Source organism: Neolamprologus multifasciatus, chromosome 11 (assembly GCF_963576455.1).
Source record: "Neolamprologus multifasciatus chromosome 11, fNeoMul1.2, whole genome shotgun sequence".
NCBI lineage: Eukaryota > Metazoa > Chordata > Actinopteri > Cichliformes > Cichlidae > Neolamprologus > Neolamprologus multifasciatus.
Window position 1 is genome coordinate 22,438,847 of NC_140449.1, and position 20,332 is coordinate 22,459,178.

Below are 20,332 nucleotides of genomic sequence, written 5' to 3' on the forward strand. Positions count from 1 at the left end.
TTTTATATATTTAAACAGCTAAACAGATAGGTTTAGCTATCAAGTAATCATGGTGGAGTAAAAAGCATAGAGTACTCAAGTATAAGGGATATGACTGACAGAAAAAGATGCACCTCCACTGAACTGGACAGTTCTGAAGCTGTGGTGGAAGTCACTGAGCAAACTGTTATCAATCATGACCACCTTCTGCACCACTTCCTGGACAGGCAGCAAATCACCTCCTCTTACGGACTGATAATTTCATACCACATTTTGTCACCTTGTATGATTAAAGTCCACTCTACCTTTTATCATTAGTGTGTCCCACACTTATTTTGTTCCTCCTCACTGCAAACGTGTCTCAATTTCCTTATCATATTTCAAAATTTCCTGTTCCTCTTGTTGTGGCTAGAAGCAAGTTTTGTATTTTTGTTTGTTTGTTTGAAAAAGAACAGAACTGTAATAACAGAACTGTTATAACAAAATAATTTCCCAAATCTGGGATAAATTCATTATTTCTTATCTTTATTGGTATTTTAACATTTGTTAAATATCAATGGAGCTTGTTTTCCCCTTTTATACTAAAAATTGCCATCAGGTTGTTTTAAATATCAGATTGTAACTGGAGGCAGGACCTTACATTACACCTTATCCTGCAATTGCTCATTTACAAACTCAAATATTAAATCCAAGTTTCAAGTTTCAAGTTTTATTGTCATGTACAGATAAACAGTGTAGCCACATTTATCCATAATGAAATACTTTGACTCGTGCTCCTCAGCTTTACATGAGCATATAGAGCGTGTGCAGCAACCCTGCTGCAAATATGTGACCTTTAAGTGTCTTTACACTCCTCCTTTTTAAATAGCTCTCTATTCGAGAGGCCTTTGTGCCTGCCTTCTTATCAATTGGTTACTTATTAACTGAAATGAGATTCAAATTCAAAATACCCTTATTTCTGTTGTTCACACAGCAGTTTACTGTACGGTTAAAATGCCATTAAGAAGAAAAGAAGAAACGATTGGTTCACTGAAATGCCACTCAAACTGTACACCACTCTCATTGGTCAGAATCCAACTCGAAGAGTCTGATGGTCTGTTTACCCCGCGGAAGTTCGTCTGTGGCGTGTAGACGGGATGTTGTTAATTTGCGTTTAGTAAAGGGACTTACGGAGACATTTTGCTCATTTTTAGGGTGTGTTGATAGTCTGTTGCAGGAACAGAAGAGAGGTAAGTAGTGGGAATGCGGGGAGTCATATTAAATCCACTTCAGTGCAGAGAAAGTCGAAGTTAGCTAGCTAGTTAGCTAGCGTTTATCACCATCAGCCAACACCATTTAGATTAGCGTAACTTCTCTTTTATTGTAACTCAGCATAGTAAACTTACATAGCTAATATTATACTTCCATTATTTTTCCTCTTTATCTTATTATTTGGTAGATACTTTACTGAGTTTACCATTGTATTGTTCAGCTTCTGTTGTTACTGGTTTATTATTGCTGGCTCAAAGAGTGCCTCATGGTAACGTTATCGCTTGTGTTGTATTTTGTTATAAGGGTATAACTGAGGAACCAAGCTAATAAAGTGACTGTTCCCAGTGTTGGACAAAAACGTCCATATGCTTGTATTGTTCACAATGTTCGTGTATCTTGTTACCTGCACTGGATACAGTTTTTGAGGGGAAAAATGTTGGAGTGTGGCATGATGGAGCGGGACAGACAGGCTCTCCGAAGAAACTCAGCTATTCTGTGCAGACAGCTGGTGGTGGATGAGCTGCTCATTCAGTTTCTGCAGGCAGGCGACATCCTCACGGAGAGCATGGCAGAGAGCATTATGGTATGTGGATAATAACTACTATATTAACAATGAGGCAGCTGATTCTTAACAGTTATGGGACTTTGAGTTACCTCCAGTTTGCTTAAATTGAAGTTAACTGAATTTTAGTTGGCTGTCAGCAACTTTGCTGAAGGTTATGGTCAGTTTTTAGCTTGTCGTTTAAGTGTATGTGGGAGTCAGAACCTCTAATCCTCCCATGAAATAGCTGTTAAGTAAAAGGTGACTACAGAAATGTTTCCTGCAGTTTTACAGGAACTACCACCATTTCTGCACTCTGACAGCTAGTATAGGCTCCAGTGGCAGAGAAAACATGAGTTAGATAGGTAGTTAATAAAGTAGATGATTAATTCTACAATTAAAAAGATCTCTCACAGTCAAATCCATAAAGTTCGACAGTGATATAGTTTATAGTATAGTATAATATTTTTCTTTCAGCATGCTAACGCTTTTGATTAGAAATAAAGCAGTCATGATGGATCCTTCTACATCTATTATCACAGCAAATTATCAACACTGCCTCTTCAGTGATTAGTGAGTAGTTGTGCTTTGAATGAGGCCTTCATCTTCCTGCTGTGATTTAGGTACACTTTAATTAGGTTTATCTGTCCCAGAGAAGTTTTTGTCCCACAATTGGGTTTTCTAGCTAAGTATAATCTAACTCTATACTCATCGGGTCAGCTGGAGGCGCAGTCGAAAGATTGCAGCGGTCCCAGATCAGATGTACACACTGGAACACTTTCCCATTTTGCTTGTCTGTGTTTATTGTGTTATGGTGTGTTGATACCTGTGCATTCCTGTATTATCCTTTTGTGTTGCTCATTTCGATGTTTTTTTTCCTCGCTACCTAGCCTGACCTGTCTCCCCAATGTGATGTTTGTATTGTATGTACGGTCGGCAAGGTCTGTCATCTCGGTTGTGGGCAAAAGACCTGCAACTGACAAATAAAGGCTATCTCTCTCTCATTCTTCTTTAAAGTCCGTCACCTCAGGTATTTACATAGTTGGTTCACTGTAATGTAAATTCTCCTCAGATGATTCTGCGTAGTCACAAAATGCAGGCAGGCACGTGGCTGTCCATGTGGCCACTCACGCTCCCCATCTGATGACAAAATTTACTTCGCTCAGACCTGAGCAGACTCATGGAAATGGAAAATATAATTATGAAAATGGAACACATTTTAATTCTGTCATTCTGCTAGCTTTTTTAATAGCTATGTAATGTTTTTACAGCCTAATAAAAGCCTTCATATTTATTTATCATTGGATAATGCTGACTGACTTTGCTGACTGCAAAGTCAGCACTTAAAATCTCTACATGCTTTTTATTATTTTGATTTGGTAATTGAAATAATTAGGGAACATGCCACATCTGTTCTAAATACTTCAAGCATGTGAAAGATGTGTAACAATGCAAGAAATGGCTGCTTTCCTAAATTATTAACAAAGTACTTTTGCTAAACCTTATGCATTTAAACTGAAAGTCTAGACTGGAGAGTCTAGTGTCTCACTATCCAAAGACTTAGGGATCTCACTATTTTAGAGGTTTACCAGAGAAAACCAGCTGGGAACCACAGGGCAACGTCCTTCAGAGACATTAATATCCCTTTTCCACCGACACAATGCTGGTTACCAATCTAGAACTAATGCCAGAAAGCCGGCACTGACACAGCACCACAAATTGCCAGGCTAATGTCAGACGAGATGCTGTAATAAATAGTTTATGTCTGCCATGATTTTACTGCAACTTCTAATAATTACAGCATAGTAACCTTTCAAATTGTCGACTGTTTCTCAAAAGGCATCCACATAGAACAGACTTATATTTGGTGGAAAAGGCATTTGTGAGAGTTTTGATTTAATCCCTCAAGGTTGAAATCTTTACTTCCGACTGTCCTGTCTGAGGACCACCTTTAAACATCTAAAGTTTAAGGTGTCTGGATGAAATCACAATCAAATATTATAATGTTGAGAAGGTGAAAAAAAAGTAAAACCAAATGTACTTTTTAATTAATTCATTGTTAGTAAATTTTATGTTTCTGATGTGATCTCTTCTACTCCAGGCAGAGCAAACGTCTCAGAAACGCAGCTGGCGTTTGCTTCTACTCTTACCAAAACGTGGACCCAGAGCCTTCAGCAGTTTCTGCTCAGCTCTTCAAGAAACTGATCAGAAACACCTCTATGACCTGCTCATAAAATCACCAGAGAAAGATGGCAGAGAGACACACACAGATGTGAGTGTGTACTTGACATCAACCATACACATGTCGCACAGCAGCAGTATACACAGCAGATTTAGTGCAGTTCTTAGACTGCTTTCTGCTCACAGAGTTTTCAGCCTGAGGAGGAGCCACAGGAGAAGGCAGGGCAGCTGGTTATGGAAAGAACAAAAAAGAAGAGAGAGGTGAGCTTGCCTGTGATTATCGAAGGCAATGTCACTCTTGGCATTTTTGAAGTAGAAGACATCATTGCATCATTGAATGCCTTTCATGCCTCTTTAATAGATTTTTCTTTAATTATAAATGCTAACATTATATAGAGTAATATTTTGGGAATTGTAAGCTTCAGTAACATGACGTTTGGCAGGCATCTTCGGAAGACAGAGAGGAAATGTATGAGGTGAGCAGCACCTCATCATTCCCAGTCCAGGCATCAGATAGCTGGCCTGGCTCAGAGTCATCAGTCAGAGACTTACCCCCAGTCAGGGCTGAGGACAGGAACAAACAGAGACTGAGGACAAAGAAACGAGGAGCAGATATGCAGACAGATGTGAGAATCACAAAATGCATCCATCTCATTATATATATCCAGATGGCCCACCTGAAGTAGAAGGCAGGCAGGAGTTTCCCAAATATTTAATCTAGGACTGCAGATGTCATATTCCCACAAAAACAACAGCTGCTTCCACAGTATAGAACAAAATCCTTCATTATCTTTTTTGTACAGTCTGTCTTTAATAATTTGTGTATCATTTAAAATTTCAGAGGTCTACGGACTCTTCTCTTCCACTTCCAACTCAGGAGGAAATTGCAGCCAAGAGAGCAAGGACACATGGTGAGCGGTGCTGCAGAGCGTCTATGCGTTCATTTCAAAATGGGTTTCAGTGTGTGTAATGTTGTTGTCAGTCTTGTTTCCCTGGAGACATGAAGTTGTTTCTCAACAAAAGGCTTTATGTGTTGTTCATTTTTAAGACAATTTAATATATATGTCACAAAAAAACCCATTCTGTAGCCACTGACCACTTTAGGCCTTTGATTATTTGAACTGTTATAAACACACATCATAGAGAAAAGTGTAGAAATGTTGTTTTTCTAGCAGGTACCTACTGTCTCTACCTGCAGGCACCACACCCCAAGAATGACTCATTGACAACATGATACTCTGCTGTCAGACAACTCCATTCAGTGATGAGGACTAAGAATAGTTCAGTTTGTATTAGTTTGTGATTGTTTGTGTGTATGTGCTGCAGAATCCATGGAGTTTAGTCTGGATGCTGACAGTCCCATCAACACTCCGGTCCTACCCTGCACGCCTGACTTTTACCTCTCCCGCTGCCAGCAGGTACGATTTTGTTTTCCCATCAGCGGGTCAGTTGAGCCCATGTGAAGGGGCTCAGTTTTGTTTGGATTTACTGCGAGTGCCTAAAAATGCACGTCTTCAGCATTTAGCTATGTTTATGTAACAAGCATAAAAATGACAAATTTAATCTTTGGGTTTTGTCACTTTGTTAAGGTTTTTTGTTTTAAACGGATTCAAACAAAAAACATTATGTATGAATTTTCTTATATAGGTCATTCCATTCTTATTCAGTCTTACAGGTTGAGTTCATCGCCTCGTGGTTTTGGCTTGGTGATCAGTAATGTGACCTTTGACCCTTGTGCTGCCCCTGACCTTGACCCTAGAAAAGGTGGCGAGGTGGATGATGAGGTCCTCAGGAAGGTTTTTACAGAGCTGGATTACATTGTTGCTGTGCACAGAGACCTCACTGCTCAGGTAAAATGATGGATTTTGCAGGATGTTTGAAATGTGACACTTTTATCTTATTTATTGATAAACCTAAAGAAAGGAAGTTTGGGCCAAACAAAAGAAGATGTTTGATAAGCACCTCAGCAACCTCTTCACCTGACACAGTTTGGAGAAAGTCACTTGTCTGAAATGTTTAAGTTAAGAAAGACTGGGGATATGGTGTAGAAAGGTTTTTTTAATGTAGGATTTGTTCTGGTTAGCCCACTTTCACTGCTGTCTGAGGAAGGTGGGAGGTTTGTCACAAAGTAAACACACTTCACGTTTAATTAATTTATGTCCAGATGGACATATCCTGCCTTGAACCTGATTGTTTACTGCACATCATGGTCTAATGAATCCATTGCTAGTGAGGGGGTGTCATCCTGCACACTTAAGTCAGACCCTAAGTTGAGTGTTTCCATTAGTGAGAATGAAAATGTTTGAATACAGCTTCTGTGAAATTTGGACTGAAAGATTGTTGCGTTTGTGTTAACGCTGACTTTGACCACATATGCTGATGCTTGTTCTTGTTCGTATTCTTGTGTAGGGTATGAGGACCTGCATTGAGAACTTTTCCAGACGGCCAGAGCACCGGACAGTGGACAGCTGTGTGGTGTGTCTGCTCTCCCACGGAGTGGAAGGGGCAGTGTACGGTACAGATGGCAAACTCCTCCAGGTCAGTTTGTCTGACACTTTACTGTGTAGATGTATGGTATGCCATTCAATAACAAAGATTCAACTGCTTTTTTCTGACATTTAATGCTAATTGTGTTTAACTTGGTCAATTTCAGTTGGACTGGGTGTTTGAGGCCTTTGACAATGCACACTGTCCACTTCTACAAAACAAACCAAAGATGTTTTTCATCCAGGCCTGCAGAGGAGGTAAGATGAATGAGATTGTGCAGCACAGCAATAAAAAATAATTATACGGTAAACATGTTCTGGGGACTGCACTGTCCACAGTTCTGAGAAACTACCTGGGTAAAATCTCTTAGAGCCGTGCAGCATTATGAAATAGTGGTACCAATCTTCCCCTTCACATGGCCAGATGTCGTCTGCTGTCATTGTCTTGCCCACTGAGAGAATCACAGTGGGTGGCAGTTTCAGAATTGCCCATTTACTCTACAGTTCCAGCTGTGGATTGTGCCAAAATCTCAGTTTTGTGTCAGTTTTCATCTTCTTTATAATATTTTGATGAAACTTCAAACAAATTCAGCACAATAAAAATAAAATGAATCTGTGGCTTAACAAGCTCCAAGTCAGTTGTTCTGTCTCTGTGACGGAGGTTATGGCCTGACTGCACACCCAGTGATGCTCATGACAGATCCTTAGACCCCTCAGGAGCAAACCTAATTACTTCCCACACTCCCTCGCTGCACACAGAGCCCAACACAGGTGTGCTGCTGAAAGGCTATTAGATGTGCTTAGCAACTCTGGAAATAGCTTCAGTGAAATTCAGATATTGCTTATTTAGAGTGTTCATGGACACATTTGTATACTGCCAGTTTTTCTTAGTAAGTAAGAAAAAGAAGTAAGTGTTGTTTGCAACACAGTGGTTAACACTGTGAGGTCATCGCAAGAGGGTCCTTGTTTTGTGGAATATACATGTTCTCTCTGTGCATGCATGGTTTTCCCTCCAAGGAACCCAGGATCCTGCACCAGTCTAGGGCATGCATGTTAGTGGAATTTGTGATTCTCAGTTGGCCGCCGGTGTGAATGTCTCTGTGATAGCCTGGAGACCTGTCCAGGGTGTAACCCACTCCTCACTCAATGTTAGCCGGGATAGCATTTAGCTCTCCTGTGACCCTGAGTCCTTTAAACGGTTAAAGAAATGGATGGATGGATAGCTAAAGGCTTCAAAGTGCCTGCGGCGTAGTGCTGTGTGAATGTGGCTTGTGGTGTAGAGTAGGGATGCAACAATACCAATTTTTTCAAACCGATACGATACCGATACTTGGATCTGAGTACTTGCCGATACCGAGTACAAAAACCGATACTTCTACCACACACACACACACACAAATGCAATGAATTGGAAGACAGGTTTTATTTTATTCTCTGCCGATAATAAATAATATCTTAATAAAAATGACCACAAAAAAATTTCAAGTGAAAAATAAGCACTTCTCTTAAATTATTGCAGAGTCTCCACATTGTAATTTAACAAAATATCACTAAACTATTGGCACTGTCTCGAGCTTTCAGAATAATAAATAAACACTTCTGTTTGGAATAAAATAAATACAAATTAGGTTTGAGAATAAAATAAACTTTTAAATTATTGCAGAGTGTCCATATTATAAACAAACAAACAAAATAACGAAAGTATTTGGCATTGACGAACGAACTCCCCATCTGCCCGTGGATCATCAGTCCACTGTGCCGTTAAACCAAGGACTGACATCATGCACACACTGCTTGTCTTTACCTCTTTAGAAAGTTTTGGCACCATTATCTCCCTGATGTGTGGGCGGCTGGGAATTTCATATCGCAGCTCGAGTATGCTGAGAAGACTATGTTTTCCACGACCGGCATTGGCTGGTCATCCAGAGCAATAAAATGAGTCAGAGCCTCTGTTATTTTAACTGTCCGTGGATTTTCTCTTGACATTTTTCATCGCTTTTCCAAAACCCGAGTTAAAGTTGGCTGTTCCGGTCCACACTGCTGACATTTTGTTTAGCCTAGCTACAGCAGCCTCCAGTTTCTCTTTTTTTTATCTGGAGCCGCCAGTCTCACTGGTCTAACCCTGTGCCTGTTTAGCGCGGGATGTCCCCCTAGTGGCCAATCTAAAAAACTACAACAAAAATGACAATCCACCCTCTGTTTAATGAAATAAGTTAGTATCGGTTCGTGGTATCGGTTAACTTTTACGAGTTAAACGATACCACATTTTACAGTATCGGTCCCGATACCCGATACCAGTATCGGTATCGGTGCATCCCTAGTGTAGAGTGCTTTGGGGGCAGTCAGGAGGACTAGAAAAGTGCTATGTAAATTTCAGTGCAAGATTTCTTCGTTTTTTGCCGTTCAGAAGTTTAGAAAAACATTTCAACCAGGGCTCATGCTAAATGCCAGTGATAGCTTCGCTTTCAGACTTTTACCAGAATTAATTTGGAATAATACTTGAATTTATCAAAGAGCTGCAGGAAACCCATTGGGTTCAAGCTGTTTAGCTTTTTTAAGACTAGGGCAACAGCTTGAGAAGCATGCTAACTGAGCAGGCACAGCTTCATTGCTCCATCTATGTCTGCTCAGGTGGTGTTACAGTGCAGCGTTGAATCACACCTGCATTTTTTTAATCTTTCAGTTTTAATCTCTTCTGCTTTGGTTTGTTTTCACTGGCCTATAGTGTCAATAAAATGCTTTGCCCCTTTGGTGGACAGTTGCATTCATTATTAAAGAATATTTGAGACAAATGACTAAAAACTGCAGTAATCCAACCCAGTTATTGCACTAATATCGCTGCTAGATCTTTTTGGGCCTAATTGAAACTTACTTGTCTTCCAGAGGAGATGGACTGTGGCGTGGAGCAGATAGACGGGCCAAAGAGGACGTGCTCACCAAGCTGTGAACAGCGGGATGCTGGCAGGGAGGGACAGGGGGATGCAGACTCCAGACAGAGGGGGGACACAGGAAGACCCAGGATTAAACTTCCCCAGCGGTCGGACATGATCTGTGGCTTTGCGTCTCTCAAAGGTCAGAGAATTTGTAAGTTTATCTAATTTGTTATTCTGGGGTGGGTTTATTTATGATATTTTATTCATTAACTGAAACACTGGTGTAAGAGGAAAACTAATGAGGCCATCAAGATCAGCAGTGATGGTTTTGTAATTCTTTTTTTTAAAATTATCTTTGGCCCTAATCATTATTTCTGCTTTTGTGCAGTGCAATTAAAATGTCTGCTTGAGAGGGGTTTTTTGTGCACAAGCGAATCAAAAGTGGTTCTGAAATTGATTCTTATTATGTAAAGCTTTATTATGTAAAGCTCTACCAGACAACACCTTTGCTCTGTCTTTCTGTGTCTCATCTTGATGTATTACACTTCTGCTGTTTGATCTTTTCCTCCTCAAGGCACAGCAGCCATGCGAAACACTAAGAGAGGATCCTGGTTTATCCAGGAACTCAACTCAGCACTCCGCCTCCACGCCAGAGACACCCACCTTGCGGACATATTGGTGCAGGTAAACATGTTTTTTCAGACTGCAGTTGGAGATTACAAACTGCTATTTTGATATATAATACATTTTTGAAACCAACATGTCTTTTTTTCTTTTTCTCCCAGGTGAACAGTCGTATTAAGGAGAGGGAGGGCTACGCCCCAGGTACTGCCCACCACCGCTGCAAAGAAATGTCAGAGTTCACCAGCTCATTGTGCAAAGACCTCTACTTTTTCCCCAAGCACCAGCCCCAGTATTAATATGCACATTAACGCACACAGATCATTCCTTGTATTGAAGCCTGGAGTAAGGGCATCACAGCTGTTTATTGCACACCATACACTCACACATTCCCCCCTGTTACAACTTGACATCCAAATGTCTAGTGGTTTTAATTTGTCCATTCAAACCACTAGACATTCACAAGCACACACTACATACACAAATCCTGGAAAGAAAAAAGGTGCGAGCTTCTGTTAATCTACATGTACATGGAAATGGGCAACCTATTGGCATACAATGTGCTCATGTATATATTTGTGTGTCTGTGTCTATGCCAGTTAGAGGGTTTAGATGTTAATCCTTTGCAGTCAAACTGCACAGCTACTTTGAGCTTTCACAAGCCTCTTTTTAAAATGTATTTTGTACACAGATCTATTTTTGTGGCTTTATTTTGTATGGAATTCTTTTTATAAGGATTGTAAGGCCCATTCTTATATTTGTACATAATGTATGTTAAATGTTATGAACATTTCTTGTTATTAACGTAGTGACAGGCAGGGGGCAGCGCAGCAAAATGCATTTCAGCATCTCAATTTCATCAATATTAACATCTCCTTCAGTTGAAGAAGAGCTTTATTGTCATGGCAGCCATGGTTACAGCTATGTTTAAAATTAAACAGTAGAGTTTTTGAACTATTAAATTAGAATATATGATTTTTTTTCCTCACATAGTTTGCCTTACGAAAAGAGCAACACCTACAGGGCAGCTTTAGTATGAAGTTTATTTTCTCACTTTAAATTAATGATGACATTTACTGATATTTAGTAAATTTCTCTGTCAGGGTGGTGGAGTGCAGTCTGGTGCTACATGTAGGGTCACTTACAGACAGTATGAACTCTGACCTTTACACATTTTACTTGTAGTGTTTGTTCCTGCATAGGAGCTGCATATTTAGTCAGTCTTGCCATTGTATTTTACTATAATCGATGCACAACACATAAAAAAGTGTCTTCCATTTTAAAAAAAGCCTGTGCCAGCTGAGGATGATGTGTTGGATAAGTTTATGACCATGGTGCTGCTTTCATAGCATATTATAAGTCTCTGGCACGCCGCCAAACAAAGTATTTCTCAAAGCTGCTCCAGAATTTATGGTTCCCAGAAAGAAAAGAAAACTGACCAGGCAAAGTATGCTTTAGTTACAGCAGTGTTGCAGTGAGGGACACAGTGGTTGAAACAGTATTGATTGTTAACTATCAGTAAAGGGATGATTTGAAAGATCCTGTGTATGAGGCGGTCTTAGCAGAGTTTACCCTGGTCTGAAGCGTGCTCACTCCACTTATGTTTTAGTTTTAATAATTAAGAAACATAACTTAAGAGAGGAAAAGATTGGACTGTTATAAGAGGATAGTTTTCCTGTAGAATGAGACGTTTTGCTGCCAAACTCTGCTGAAGTGCTATGTGGGGTGATGTGATGTAGGGTGGGGAAGGGGCAGGAGAGACTTCAATATTAATTACTGCCAAATGTTGAGTATAATAAAAGGCTGTGGGTTTTAAACAACAAAAAATGTCTGTGTTTGTTCTTAAAGCTGTGTTTGTATTTGCATTTTCTGCAATGACAGCTTTTATGCACAGGTTTAGATCATGTTGCATCCGTAAAGTCAAGGCCCTCTGCTCAAATGTACACTGTTGCCGCTCCTGTGCATGCTCCGCTCCATTTGATCCTCCTTGTTGCTGTGTTTGTGTGTGTTGTTCCCGGCGTTCAGCCTGTCCCCCTCCGTTCTCAGGTATAGTATAACTGGCTCCCCACTAGTCCGCTGTGCTCAGGTCGTGCTACGACCGGGACAACGTATGCATCTCTCACACTGCCCGCCACCCACTGATAATGTTCTTAGTGTATCAGATAGAGCCCCCCGGGCCAGCTGTCCACAATCATTCTCGTTTGACATACACGCACACGCCGGTGGTCTGTGTAACACATTTCTCCCTGGCCTCCGGTATAACTGTGAGCTCAGGCTGTTATGCATTAGCGTGTGGGCCGCAAAGCAGGGCTGGGTTAAGGGTGGATCTGCCTGTGCCTTTGTGGTTGTCATAATAGCTGCCGGTGTCAGCGGGTTAGGAGGAGGAACCAGAGGAGAAACCCGCCAGTGAACTAGAGATGTTTAATTTAAAGTTGCTTGAATGGGATGTTGGCTGAGCACACCAAAGGCCCGATGTAAAGCACAAATTCACCTCCTCGCCTAAACTCTTGGTACCTGGATCCTATGCAGAGCTGATCAGTATGAGCTGAGCTCTTGCTATTGGGGGTGTGTCTAGGGGTGATTTTTTTTTCTTTCCTCCTCCTTCTAAGAGAGGGCTGCCATAGCATGTGAGTGTTACGGGGATTGCCTTGCGGCATTGGCTGAATAGGTGCGGGCTGTCATAGGGGTGTCATGTGCACCTTCCTGCTCACGTTGCAGGGGCAGCCCTATGTTGGGGCGGGGGGGGGGGGGGGGGGGGGTACCCTTCCAACTACCACCCCTCCCAACACTCCTGTCCAAACAAGAACAGGCCATCCAAACACACACACCTAATGGCCGTCTGGCAGGGAGGGTGCTGCTTAGGGCAACAAGTTGTGTGTGTGTGTGTTATTAGGTGTCTGCAGTTCTAATAAAGGAAAGCAGTGTGTCCTTCACTGCCTCATCAGATGGCTTTGCTCTGCTTTGTCTGCCTTTCTGATTTCTGTCTATGTGTCTGTCGGTGTTGCGGTGGAGCTGGATGGCTCTTAGACTGTGGGTCATCTGGAGGAAGGCGCTTTCGGGATGGACCTCACCTGTACTTACGGACTATCTCTATGCAATGAGTGTGTTTGAGACTGAGAAACTTTAGATGTTTTTGTGGTGTTTTTGACCTGGTGTGAAGTGGGTATACAATAAGGCAGTGTGTGTGTGTGTGTTTGTGTATGTGTGTGTGGCATTGCTGTTGCCCACGCCATTAGAAATGCTGGGGTGTCCAGCGAGATTATTTTTGGATCAGTGACAGCGTGTCAATGGCTGCAGATGCATCGCAAAGGAAGGCTCTGAGATACCAACAGACCCTGGTAGGTCTTTCCCAATCTTCCTTTACTTGCCTGCCTGTATGCTGTCCTATCTTTAACTTCCAAAGGTTTTCCCTCGTTTCTCTTGTTGTGCCATCACACCTGCTTCTCTCTCATCTTTCCATCAATTCACCTGTCACTTCCTCTCTTCAAACCTTTTTTTTTAACCGTTCTTCATTCTTAATGATTTTATTTTTTGGTCTAGCCTTCATTACATCTCTCCTACGCCTACCTTTTCTGCCTATCATGCTTCTCTGCTCCATCATACAAAGTCCTCCTCATGCTCTCCTACTAAATCAATAATCTTCATCTCCGCTCTCATCCTCCCCCCACCCACCCCAACTCTGTCTGTTCTTCTCGAACAAGATTTATGCAACTTCATGTCATGACTTTATTTCTGCAGCTCGGATAGACACGAACAGTCTGTACAATTTCTCACCGCCCACGCCTCAACCAGCTGAGTGAAGGCGATAAATGGAAAGTCATCCCTGGGAAAATGGAAAAAACCCTCGATCGTTTACATTTCTTTTGCGACTCCTGTGCATCTTCTTTCTGATGCCTTGTAAAGTCATTGCTGTTTACATGTGGCGGTGGATATAAATACCTATATACAGGAAACCCGAGCAGACAGGTTAGATGTACGTGGTGAGATGAAGTCATGTCACTTTATCCTCCAGTTCATCTGTTTAAATGCTTATCCAGAATGATAGTCATTCCTCCCAGGAGCATCTCGAGATGTCTGGTGACATTTAGCCACTATTGACTCTTTTTTTTTTTTTTTTAGCATTTTTATTCTCTTCTCTGCTGTGGTCATAGATTACTAACAGCTTCAGCATGCTCTTTTCTGCAGAGCTGATTGTGAGTTTGAGACAAGACAATGAGCAATTGAGGCTGGAGCAGCTGGGCTGTGTATATTCATGTAACTGATCAAGTGCGGAGGAGCAACAGCAGTGTGTCAGTCCGTCCTTCTGCTCGTCTTCCTCTTCGCCTTTGAGAAGATGGATGATTGTCCAGAGCAAATCCCGAATCCCTGCTCCTCCTTCAGTCCCTTGGTGCTGCACAAGTCAGATATAAATAAGAAAAGTAATTAAATCACGCTGTTTACAAGCTTAATGTCTCTGTGAAGTCACACATCTCTCAGGTGTGAAAGCTGTGTCTGTGTGAGAGGAAATTAGAGCCTTGAAGGATCAGAGGATTTTATGTGCAGAGCTGTTAATAGATCGTCCTGATATAATTTGTTTATTGATCAGGAGAACTCTCCTGTGGTTAGTTTGGCTGGTTCACAGATTCACACCGGTGCCTTAAATTGAAGATGACTGTCTGTTTTTAGTGCTTGCAGTAAGTGTTGATGTTACGCCTGAGATTTGCTTTTAGATCACATATAACTGTTATTTCAACTTAATTCACAACAAGCCTTTCAATGATGTTCAAACAGCACTCGAGGGTCAGTTTTTGCTTGATTGGATTGTGGGATGAATGAAGCCGTATTACAAAAAAAGTAACTTTGCCCTCAGAAGGTTAATGTTTGATTTCCATTCACTTACGTGATTTGGTTCTTCACAAATTACACAAACTGGGTGACGAAAGATTTTAGTGGCACCAGTCGACTGATTTACACATTTTCATAACAAGCAAAAGTTTTCTGATTTAATTCTAGGAGGAACATCTGTTGATGTTTCTCATGTGACCTCATGTGCAGATTGCTCTCGAGCTATGTGCCATATTGGACCAAACACTGGTTGCCCTGGAAAAATGTGTTTTCCCCAACTGGTTGGCAGTGGTTTCTGGAGGTTCCTGGCACAAAAGTGTGCGGACTGACCAGAGCTTTTAGGAATAAAAGCAATTTAAGCTGCTTCCTTATTCGCAATGATTCGCCAATACAGTTAGCACCAAATTTTTAATTTGGCAGATTTTTACGCCAAATGCATTTCCTTAAACCAAAAGGATTTGGGACTGAACCAGGGACCCTTCTGTGAATGTGGAAACCACTAACCTATGGGTTTTCTGTTAAATCGCTTAATAATCTCAGCTAAAAAAAAAAAAAAAAAAAGGCAGTGAAGAGATCATGAGGATGTCTGGAAAGAAATGCTGTCCACCCTTCAACTTGGCCTCGGGCATGTGTTTATCCACACCTCTTCAGGTGTAGTCAACAGTTTAGCCCAGGCAACACCAAAAGACTTGCACTGTCAGTCCAATGAGGGTAGAGAATATGGAGAAGTTCAAAAATACCAATATAATAATTAGAAAAGTTCAACTTTAGAGAAAAGCTAATAAAAGATTTGATTTAATTTTGTTTCTTTTTTGTTTATCTGGTTTTCTGTGATATTTAATGACATTTAAGTGATGGATCTTTAAATTATCCAGATTAAACCTTAAAATCTTGGCATCGCTACACCCACAAAGATTAATGCTCACTGGCCTTGCAGAGTAGTGTTTATTAATTTAAAATCACACAACTGTTGGTGACTCTTCACTTTCCCAAAGAGGAAGCTCCCTCTGTGGACTCTTGTCACACTGACAGACACTTTCCACAGTGGCGAGAGCAAATCGCTGCTTGTGAAGATGTACACACACACACACACACACACAAACACAAACACAATGTATATTTGTGCCTGCTTTTTACATCTGGTTGTGTGTAACAGTTGATGTGATGGATGAGGTTAAAAGTGAGGTTGTGTGAGGAGACGAGTCTCAATCTGTGAGAATGTCAACAGCAGTGAAATAGATCCCATAAGTCTCAAATGTTACAGGCTACTAAAAGGGATAACATTCACCTGCCAAATGTCCCGTGGGCTGGAATGACTGCAATGTAGACGATTAAGCCATTAAATTTCATACGATAATGCGGACACGTTTTTTCAATTACAGGGGTAGTTCTAATGTAATAATTAAACAGTTGGATGTTACTTCCATAGCATAAAGGTGAAATGTCACATTACTAAATAGTGTCAATAGCTTGTTATTGTTTGGTGTAAAGGTTAAAGCCTTCCATCTGTCTGTTCAACAAGCCTCCTGGGAGAGATGGCCCGAAAGAGAGGCAAACAGCGTCAGAGAGAGAGGCAGAGGGAGAACTGGGGAGAAGTGTGTCAGTGAACGTTGGATCACACTGCTGCTAAATTTATCGACGAGTAAGGTTTCACCTCAGGGGTGGGGGGGTTGGATGGACGTGGACAAGGGTTGGTGAACGGGAAAGTTTGAGGGTGAAGAGCGAGGCAGAAAGGTGAAAGGTCTCCAAAGAGTCCAGATGCAGGAGAGACCGCTTGGAAAAATAGACAAAAAAGTAACTCTTTGTATCTCTGAAATTCATAAACGCAGATTTCTGATCTGTAACGGTACCTTTATGGATGTGTGAAAGTGGAAAATCATAAAACATTGTGTTGCTTATGGAGAGTGGAGCCAAAATCACAAGAAATAGAACATTTAATACTGCTGGTGACTGAAAAATATGAAAGCTTGTTGCCACCACTGGATTGTTTAAATGTATTTTTTTAATGTTGAAATTTTACTACAACTTTGAGTTAATTACTCTGAATTTCAAGATGCATAACTTGAGCTTTTCAGATAAACCCAAAAACAAACTTCCATAAAATGGACTCGTGGGAATTTGGTACTTAAACGCTTTCTGTCTAATAAATGAATACATTTCTATTAATATATCAGTTTTAAAAGAAACCCATTGTACTTTTTTCCAACTTTGTATTTTTAATTTCAGATTCAGGGTAGCTTTGCATAATTCAGTCAAAATAAGCCTTGATTAACTCATACCGGACTTTGATGTCGCTCCAGTGTTCAACTATTGTCTGAAATAAGCTGTTTTAGCCCCTTTTACTCCTCTGTTTAAGGGATTCTATGGAAATCCACTCTACTTCATAGCCAAGAGTAGAAAATAACCTCTGAAACTAAACTTTTTGAATATTTTGAACTCTGATCCTTTGGTTCACAGTGATTGCTTGGACATATGTTGATCTGACAACAGGAAACTTCAGCCATATATGAACATCTGCAAAAAAACTCATTACAGGTCCCCTTTAAAAATCATAAATGTAGATTTATTAGACTGCCCAGAAGAGAACAAATGTAAACAAATAATAAATGTTAAACAATGAATCAAACTGATATCAAAGGGGGCGGGATTAAGGATTTAAGCCACAGTCAGACTATGTCAAAGTGTCAGTCCACCACGTCTCTTCTTTCCACTAATTTTCTCTCTAATAAGGAATAAAATACCCAAAATACTGAGTGATACCTGAAATATTTACATCAGGAAAAAGAAGGCCATCCATTACACTCACAGCAGCTTTTTTCAGACTGATGTGCATTAGTTCTCTATTAAAAATCTGCTTTCATTTGTCTTTTTTTGGGACATGCTTGTGCAAAGAAGAGTGGTTGGATTCTGTCTTCTAGTACACATGAAGTGAAATATTTCTTACAAACAAGTAAAATAATAACTACTAATAAAAGTGCAGGGCTAACTGTAGTTGCTGGTGATGATAGGGGATGTTCACAGTAAGCTATTAACTAATCTGTGAAGTGCATTGCTGGAGTAAACAATTATAGAGTTTATAAATCCATAAAATCGCCACGTCAACCTCAAAAATCCAAAATCAGACTGCCTCTTCCCCAAATGGCACATAAACCACGTGAGAATTGCTGGGTCAAACAGAACACCGGACCGACCCATTTTAAGTACCACAGTTGGGAAAACAGAAGCTGAGGTCATCAACTTAAACCAAAGAAATCGTTTTGAGTTTGTAATGAACATTTTATAGAAGATTAAACTGTTTTATAGGCTGTATTTTAAGGAAGCTAATTTGTGCTTTTACAGTAAGGTTTACTGTGTGTAAAATGTCCTGTCTCACATCATGTTTCTATGTAACTTAAGCATTAATTAATGGCACCAAAAAAGGCTTCTGTGTACAGAAAGAGAGGAATAAAAACATGATATGGCACATTGTACCGGAGCTCAACCAGGCTTTAGTGAAGCATGCCATTCATGCTGAAGGCACTTGAAGAGCAGTGCAGCATTATCCATACACATTGTTAATATATTTATGGTCCTCTCTCAGTCAGCAGGTATTATTCTCATGCCTTGAGCTTGCATCCTGCCTGCTGGGTATCATTTATGATCTTGCTGCTGGAATCTGCCAGATTGGCTGCATGACTGGAAATCTACCCTGCTGAATTAAGAGCTGCTGACAATTTATTGTCAAGCTTCAAGTGTCTGTATTAACCTTATTAACCTCTGCTGCTTTCCCTTTTTAGTGTGTGTGTGTTTGTGTGTGTGTGCGCGCACACGCACACCTAAGAGTCACTACACTCTTTCACTGTATGGAAGCAGGTAGCAGGTACGGCCCATGTCCCTCACACTGGCAAAGACAGGGAAGGACAGTTGTAAGACACAGATATTCAGAGAAGGCATTACTGAGTGTTGGACACAAGCAAGACAGTGAGCAGGAGGAAGAGCTGAGAAGATGAGGGAGCGCATCAATACTTTTCAGACAGGTCTGAATATCGATCAGTTTCTGGTAAGGCTTACTATTTCCTCCCTAAATAGTGAACTGCTTTTGCAAGATGAAATGCATCTAGCTTCCGTTTTCTTTTCGCCGACTTTAAATTTCATGTTGTGCCTTTAATTATTGAACATGAACCAGGTTTAGATAGGATTTAATGGCCTCACTGGTTTGATTTTTCTGAATTTCTTGGTGGTAACATGAAGTGTGGTCTCGCATGTAAGACACAGTTTGTTTTTTTCTTTTTTGGCTGCCTCGATTTGCCATAATTAGAAAATGACAGCTTGAACAGTGTTTGGATGAGGCATGGAATTGTTATTGTGCTGGCTAATTAGTGTATGCATATGGAGACACTCATGGAAGTGTGTGTGATAGCTGGGATGTGTGTGTGTGTGTGTGTGTGTGTGTGTGTGTGTGTGTGTGTGTGTGTGTGTGTGTGTGTGTGTGTGCGCGTGTGTGTGTGTGTGTGTAAGGGGGGTAATCTGCTGATCTGTCCATCAGTGAGCAGGTCAGGTTTTATCATTAACCTTGTGCTACAGGACAGGGCTATATTGTTGTAAGGCCTCACCACACACACACACACACACACACACACACACACACACTTACTTAATAAACACACATAATGTTCATTTAAGACACAAACACAGACTCTGTGCGCTGAGAAACCTGCACAAACACACACAGATATTTATGAATATGCAATGCTCCCTCACAAGGGACACAGAAATATGCTTGTATTTTTTAATTAACTCTCAATGTCACACTGCCCTTCAACCTCTGCATCTATCAGCAGCTCTCACTGTGACTGAACCTCTCTCTCTCCATGTCTCTCTCGCTCTCTTTCTCTCTGCAAACCTGTTTGTTTTGTTTACACTTGAAGTTTCTTTTATTTTACAATATTTAATATCTTGTTAGAGCCAACTCGTACAGAACAGATCCATGAACAAATTAAAAGCTCGTGACTGCTCATCGGCGTAATTTGAATACAGGCTTTTAGTCTTAACAAACCCGAGGGAGTGATGTTTTACATTTTTCCGATTTCCTTCATCCCGTGAGACTTGCAGTAAGAACAACAGTAGAAGCTCGGGTTCTTACGAGAAATTAATAACGAGATGTGTCAGGACCGTACAGTAACGCCTGGCTACGTCCATGTGTCCGCGGAGATTAACGTGAAAAAAAACAAGGAGAGCTACGCAGGAATCTCATGGAGAGTAAACAAGTGTGGGAAAAGGAGGAAGAGGAGTTTGGAGAGGTGGGGATATGTCCTTGTGTCCTGAGTGGGAAGGTCATTCCACATTTGGGAGCCAAACAATGGCAACAAAAAATGTGCAAAAAGTATGTGAAAGTTGGACAAACTGTGGTTACTGATGATGATTGATTGTGAGATTCGGTGTGTAATGAACATGCAAGGTTACGCGAAACAGTGTAAACATAAGGCTGAGGGATGAAAACAGCAAAGTCACCTGACATTAATAAATCGCGGCTTTCAGTGTCTTTCTCACGCTGTCAGTCGGCATTGTTGTCTTGCTGAGATGTGCTTGCTCTCACC

At 40.9% G+C, this 20,332-nt stretch overlaps 2 protein-coding genes across 9 annotated transcripts in view; both read left to right on the forward strand.

The window, feature by feature from the left end:
* Nucleotides 1-1,035: 1,035 nt before the first annotated feature.
* On the forward strand, nt 1,036-11,759 carry casp2 (caspase 2, apoptosis-related cysteine peptidase). Of its 6 annotated transcripts, none has more exons than XM_085177810.1 (13): nt 1,036-1,208; nt 1,649-1,813; nt 3,873-4,043; nt 4,139-4,213; nt 4,396-4,578; nt 4,794-4,863; nt 5,279-5,370; nt 5,620-5,802; nt 6,362-6,490; nt 6,606-6,696; nt 9,322-9,522; nt 9,886-9,995; nt 10,097-11,759. In XM_085177810.1, exons 2-13 carry the CDS (start codon nt 1,664-1,666, stop codon nt 10,229-10,231), a joined length of 1,590 nt encoding a protein of 529 aa, XP_085033936.1. In that variant the 5' UTR covers nt 1,036-1,208; nt 1,649-1,663; the 3' UTR covers nt 10,232-11,759. The 6 variants fall into 6 exon arrangements, with proteins under 6 accessions (XP_085033936.1, XP_085033937.1, XP_085033938.1 ...); XM_085177811.1 differs by having other exon boundaries at nt 1,037-1,208; nt 9,322-9,510; XM_085177812.1 differs by lacking the exon at nt 4,396-4,578 and having other exon boundaries at nt 1,038-1,208.
* Nucleotides 11,760-12,702: 943 nt separating this feature from the next.
* Nucleotides 12,703-20,332, forward strand: part of clcn1b (chloride channel, voltage-sensitive 1b) — a 37,243-nt gene continuing 29,613 nt past the window's right edge. The window contains exon 1 of one of the 3 annotated variants that reach the window (XM_085176513.1): nt 12,703-18,795. In XM_085176513.1, coding sequence (XP_085032639.1) covers nt 18,742-18,795 — 54 coding nt within the window. In that variant the 5' untranslated portion in view covers nt 12,703-18,741. The remainder of the gene's footprint in view (nt 18,796-20,332) is intronic. The other 2 variants (XM_085176511.1, XM_085176512.1) reach the window with 2 other exon arrangements.